The sequence below is a fragment of the Diadema setosum genome, chromosome 14 (assembly GCF_964275005.1).
Source record: "Diadema setosum chromosome 14, eeDiaSeto1, whole genome shotgun sequence".
Lineage (NCBI taxonomy): Eukaryota > Metazoa > Echinodermata > Echinoidea > Diadematoida > Diadematidae > Diadema > Diadema setosum.
The window spans coordinates 6817817-6824160 of record NC_092698.1 but is presented as its reverse complement, the minus strand read 5'-3'; the positions used below and the strand labels follow the sequence as shown (position 1 = coordinate 6824160).

The following is a 6344-nucleotide window of genomic DNA, read 5'->3' as shown; positions in this document are numbered from 1 at the left end:
GAAAAATAATGCCTCCGGTGACACTCCGTGGTGGAGGCATTAAAAAGCAGAAAAAAAGAAAGAAAGAAAAAAAAAAAAGGAGATACCATCTTCGGTAAAACAAACAAACAAACAAACAAACAAACAAAGGAAAAAGCAAGAAGCAAACATGCAAACGAACGGCAAATTCTTATGGCAAAGAGCTAGAAATCATCTTCTGTGAAATTTTCCAGTAATCATTGGTAATAGAACCTTAGAATATCACTTATACATTATATTTCTTCTTTTTTTTTTTAGCGGGGTGGAGGGAGTGTTCAATACACCTCTAGAATGTCATAGTTATGTAGTATTTATTGTGAATTTTTCAGTCGGTAGATGTTTAGCAAAGTGCAATAGTGATACCTCTCTGTTTTTGCCTGCTGATCCATATCTATCATATGCATGGGCTTCACCATTCATCAAGTTTTGCTTTATCTTGATGTCAGGAGAGACTCGATCGGAACTTACATTACCACATCCCTATAATTCTTTCCTTCTTCTTTTTTTAGTTGATAAGAATTAAAATTTCAAACATTAGAGAAAAACCAGAGGATTGACGATGGTGAACGTAAAATTCATCATCACTGTTTCATATGCACATCTTTTTAACGTGTCCGTGGACTAGGCTAAACACAATACGTTTGTCATAGCGCTGTTGCTTTTCATCTTGTTTTGCCTCCTCTCTCTCTCTCTCTCATGTCTATTTTCTTAATTTCTATTAGTTCCTTCCTTCAATGTGCATAGACACATTAATCTATTTTTGTGATATGTGCTATACAAATTATTTATTATAATTTATTATGAACATAATATATATATATATATATCTATATATATATATATATATATATATATATATACATGTATATATATATATATATCTATATATATATCTATATATATACATGTATATATATATATATATATATATATATATATATATATATATATATATATATATATACATATATATACATGTATATATGTGTATATATATATATATATATATATATATATATATATATAATTTATTTATATTCATTACAAATATATTTATGTTTATTATTATTATCATGCAGGTATGCCCTAGCTGTAATATTTGTTCCCCGATTTTGCTGGCCAATGCTGCCTGGGTGCATTACAATGTATGCCCTTTGAGCTGTTAATCACTGCTGAAAAGCAGAAAATGAGGATTAAAAAAAAGACACTGCTTTGTTGAATGAGCAACTTTTTGTTTTTGTATTCTTCTACACAATGAAGGAGCAATTTGACTCTCACACATGCAACTTTCACAATGAAAATGGCACTTAAAGTGGAAAACGTTCTCCCCCGCTTCAAGAACAAAAGAAATCTGCCAGTCCGGAGGACTTCGTTATAATGGGAGTCCACTGTACTCCCAACAAAACAACTCAATGTCCCAACAAATCACATCAGCCAGACAAGTTTCTTGGCAGACCCTTTCAATGCATTGCAAGCAATTTCCAAATGGTGGGAGGTCAAATTAAATACATAGTGTACATGATTTCCTTTTCACAATCGAGAGCTTCACAATCAAAATGGATTGTTCACCCAAAAGGCTTATATTTTGATGATATGTACAGGGGAACCTCGTGACAAGCTGCTTAGGACCACTAAAGTTTCCTATGTATCAGGTATCTTGCTATATCAGGGATAAAAGCAATAAATAGAACCTACAAAATCACCTTGTTATACACGTACACTGTATCAGTTACTGTAAAAGTGGAAATTTTTGTGGTGTTGAAATTTTCGCGCAACCAGGAATTAACGGAACAAGGAAAAGTAGAAATTACGCGGTGCGTAATATATGTCCCCGCCGGAAGTAGCATTTAGTAGCAAAATGTACAATATAGGTAAAAAGATCAAGGTCAAAGGTCAAAGAAGTCAAAGGTCAAAATTCTATGTAGAAGTTTTGAAGCCCTCACCTAGTGCCATCACATAAAGCAAACGGAATCGAAATCGGGTTAGAAATGGCGAAGGAGTAGCATTTTGTAGCCAATGTACAATATAGGTAAAAAATCAAGGTCAAAGGTCAAAGAAGTCAAAGGACAAAATTCTGTGTAGAAGTTTTGAAGCCCTCACCTAGTGCCATCACATAAAGCAAACGGAATCGAAATCGGGTTAGAAATGGCGAAGGAGTAGCATTTAATAGCAAAATGTACAATACAGGTCAAAAATCAAGGTCAGAGGTCAAAGAAGTCAAAGGTCAAAATTCTGTGTAGAAGTTTTGAAGCCCTCACCAAGTGCCATCACTTAAAGCAAACGGAATTGAAATCGGGTTACAAATGGCGAAGGAGTAGCATTTTGTAGCAAAATGTACAATTTAGGTCAAAAATCAAGGTCAAAGGTCAAAGAAGTCAAAGGTCAAAATTCTGTGTAGAAGTTTTGAAGCCCTCACCTAGTGCCATCATATAAAGCAAACGGAATCGAAATCGGGTTAGAAATGGCGAAGGAGTAGCATTTTGTAGCCAATGTACAATATAGGCAAAAAATCAAGGTCAAAGGTCAAAGAAGTCAAAGGTCAAAATTCTGTGTAGAAGTTTTGAAGCCCTCACCTAGTGCCATCATATAAAGCAAACGGAATCAAAATTGGGTTAGAAATGGCGAAGGAGTAGCATTTTGAAGCAAAATGTACAATATAAGTCAAAGGTCAAGGTCAAAGGTCACAACTGAAATTCTTTATAGAAGTTTCAAAGCTCCCATGTAGTGCTATCATATAAAGCAAACAGAATCAAAATCGGGTTAGAAATGGCGAAGGAGTAGCATTTTGAACATTTTGATCACACACGGACGCACGGACGGACGCACGGACGCACGGACGGACACACGGACGCACGGACGCACGGACGGACACACGGACACACGGACACACGGACACACACACGTACGGAGCCCGTTTCATAGTCCCCTGCTCGAACTCGTTCGGCGGGGACAAAAAATAAAAGCACACAAATATTTTTGCTTGCCATGTTCCAGTAGTTGATGTCTTGATTTCACGGAATTAAAAACCACAAAACTCTTTTTACCTGGCCGAGCACGCAAAACTATTCGCGTAAAAATATCCACCTTTACAGTACATGTATCTTGTTGTAACTGACTTCATTATAACAAGGTTTAATTGTACATTATTTTTCCTTAACACATACATACAAACCCAAAGAAAACACATGACACAGTCATTTATATAGTATTCCAGACCATTTAATATTTCGTTGACAAAATAAATTCAGCAGAAAGGCAGTGCCAGTAAATACACTACAGCCACAGGATTTCCCATCATTGATTTCAGTGCAACACTGCTTTTGTGATATTCTGAATAGCATAACAAAAATTAGGTCCCCAAAACAAACAAACAAACAAACACTTAAATGAACAATATGTAACAGTCCACATGTGCAATAATGTACAACATTGTACATCTTGTAGAATACTGGTACGTGTTAGATTTATATTTCATGCAGGATAACCCTTTCAATGTTATACATTGTACATAAGTGAGATACTGTACCATGAATTACAGTGCGGAATGAATGCATATCAATGTACACACAGAGCAATATGAACATACTCAACATAATAGTACAGTATAATTGCCACGTGCAAAGAAAAGAGTAAAACTAAGGTACTGCTGAATGCTGTTCCTTTGAAGAACCACTTAAAGTTACTAGTCTTTACCTCACAGTATTTTAGTTTGTGAATGAAGCAGTAGTCGGACATCTGCATTGTGTCAGCAAAAGATACAAAACTTAATAGAATTATTAATAAAATTCATGGAAATTTCAAAGTCAATTATGATGCATGTACAAAAGTAGACAATTTTGTCTAAAAAATATGCTGATTGTGGGCTTATTATCACTCCAGCTGCTGCTAAATACCCAGATGCCCAACCATGAGAATTGAAAGTCTATCAAGCCTCACAGCTTGACATATTGAATTGAACTACTATTGACAAAATCATATTCCAAAAGCCAATTATGATAGGAAAGTAGACAATTTTGTCTCTAAAATGTGCTGATTGCGGGTTTATTTTCACTCCAGCCACTGCTTAATACTCAGATGTCCAACCATGAGAATTGAAAGTCTATTAAGCCTAACAGCTTGACATAAAATAGGGGAAAACCCTGTCCACAAAGCATAAAAAAGGGCAAGTTCCTTGCTTCAATAGAAATTATAAAAAATTAAGAAATAACGACTGAATTCAGACACCAAAAAGGGGGAAAATGCTGTTACGTGTTGACAGGTTCCTCCAAAGATGGAATGTACGTACAAGGCTGTGTAGAAATGTATGTGCTCCCTACAAATAATTAACAAAATACTGTACGCCTTAATTACACATTCAAACAGACAGACATTTAAACAGAATTCCTAGCAACTTTTAAAAATCTCTTCCTTAGTCTTTAAATACAAAAATGCCATCACAAATCCAACAAGTACTGTGCACTGAAGGGAGAGTAATGAATTCATAACCGCCTTCCTTGGACATTCTTCAATACTTTGATGCCACAAGCATGTAAGTTTTAATCATACCTGAATATTTACAAGGGCAATAACATACAATACAGCAACAATACAAACTGATTACCCAGTAGCGAGCACTGGTCTTCCAAATGCGGCACACAAACATTCTCATTCTCAGAGAACCCATGATTCGTTTCTTTCAGCATTCTCTGCCTTCGCTTACAGGTATAAAAAATGGAAAGTCGTTGTCAAACCCAACAAAATTGATGACTAAGTCAAAACGAGCTCAAATATAGGGAAGCCAACATGGGGATATGTACATAATGTAAATTCATATTCATAATCATACTATTGCTAATGGTTAAGCACAATCACGTCATGTCAGAAATAATCTAAAATTTTTAATAGAAAGATTTTTTCTTTTCTTAATGAAGTAATACAGTGCATCTCATGCTTCTGTGGTTGATTAATTTCATTTAAAACAAGTTACTAATGGTGCATGGTAATTAATGATTTAAGTTTCTTATGCTCCGATAGTCTGCACATTTGTATTTTGACACAGAGATAAAAGTACTCTGAACTCTTTTTGTGTAAAAATCACATGACAGACATAATTCTCAAGTTAGGATTTCAAGTTTTGACTGAGATCCTGGGGGAAAAAAAGCTTGGATAATCAGCCTACAAACAGATCTACAACAAACACACGAAACAACATAAAACACAGCTTCTTCTTTATTTTATTGACTCAATGGTCACTTTTTTACATTATCTTACTTTGAACAAGGAAAAACAACGGAGCAACAAAATCTGAGAAAAGAAAATTCCAGCAAGGACCTTGTTGACAAATCCATCGATATTTTAATGATGGAAGAGTCTCACATCAGTGTGAGCGAGGACGATGCCGTGTTCATTGCAGGCTTTGATGACAGCTGGGTCACCCACAGAGCCCTGGGGGCTGGCAATGTATGAAACTCCACTCTGTCAGGAAGGAGTAAGATAGCATTTCGGATAAAAAATCAAGGCGATTGTTAAAACCAAGCTTAAATGAGAGTTCTATCATTTTGACATGATTATCAGCCTGGAGCATTCTCACAATCTACAGTTTCTTAGTAACTTGCTCAAATGTTATGTAACGATCAGACAAGAGTCCCGGGGGTCTCACGCTCATCTGAGTATCGCAAGTTCACCTTCCATGCATTCTTGTAGAATCTTATCCGAGAACATTGGAAACTTGGGGCAGGAGCAGCTTTGAGAGTTGGGGGCATGGTGTCCATTTGCATATATTCGATCTCACTGGTAAAAACACCTGCCCAATATACTGTACTTCATAGAATGTTAAACTATGGAGTTTGGAGGAAAAAAAAAAAGACTTAAAGCTCTATTACCTCTTAGATTGATCTAAAGAAAAATATTCCTTTATATAGGAGGTGTGGTTTCCCTGGGGCCCAAAGGAGAGCATGGTGCCCATTCAAACACATTGAGATTCTATCCCTCTAAAATATAGGAATGCTACATGCCAAGTTTGGTGAAAATCCATTATGTTGTTTCCAAGAAAAAGATGAAAATGTACAATTTAGGCAAGCATTTGGATCCCCTCCCCCCCCCCCCCCCCCCCATTACTAAAGGGGGGGGGGGGGGCACCCCTGGATCTGCAATGAACAAACTTGGAACTGCAAGTACAGTCATCAATGTACTAACTTATGGTATTAACTATAGTTGCTTTATCACTTCTGGGTCTAGAGAAGAAGATTTGCAAATATTCTTTAAGGGAGGGGGGGGGGGGGGGGAGGCTGGGGCCCCCATGGGAGCATAGTGCCCAGTTGAACAAATTGAGATCCTAACCCCCTAGG

General features: G+C 36.4%; 1 protein-coding gene across 1 annotated transcript in view; it reads right to left on the bottom strand.

The window, feature by feature from the left end:
- Positions 1 to 3215: 3215 nt before the first annotated feature.
- The window catches only part of LOC140238119 (bifunctional purine biosynthesis protein ATIC-like), a 31902-nt gene continuing 28773 nt past the window's right edge, over positions 3216 to 6344 (bottom strand). Inside the window, exon 17 of the mRNA XM_072318053.1 lies at positions 3216 to 5472. Within this exon, the coding sequence (XP_072174154.1) occupies positions 5353 to 5472 (120 nt within the window). The 3' untranslated portion in view covers positions 3216 to 5352. The remainder of the gene's footprint in view (positions 5473 to 6344) is intronic.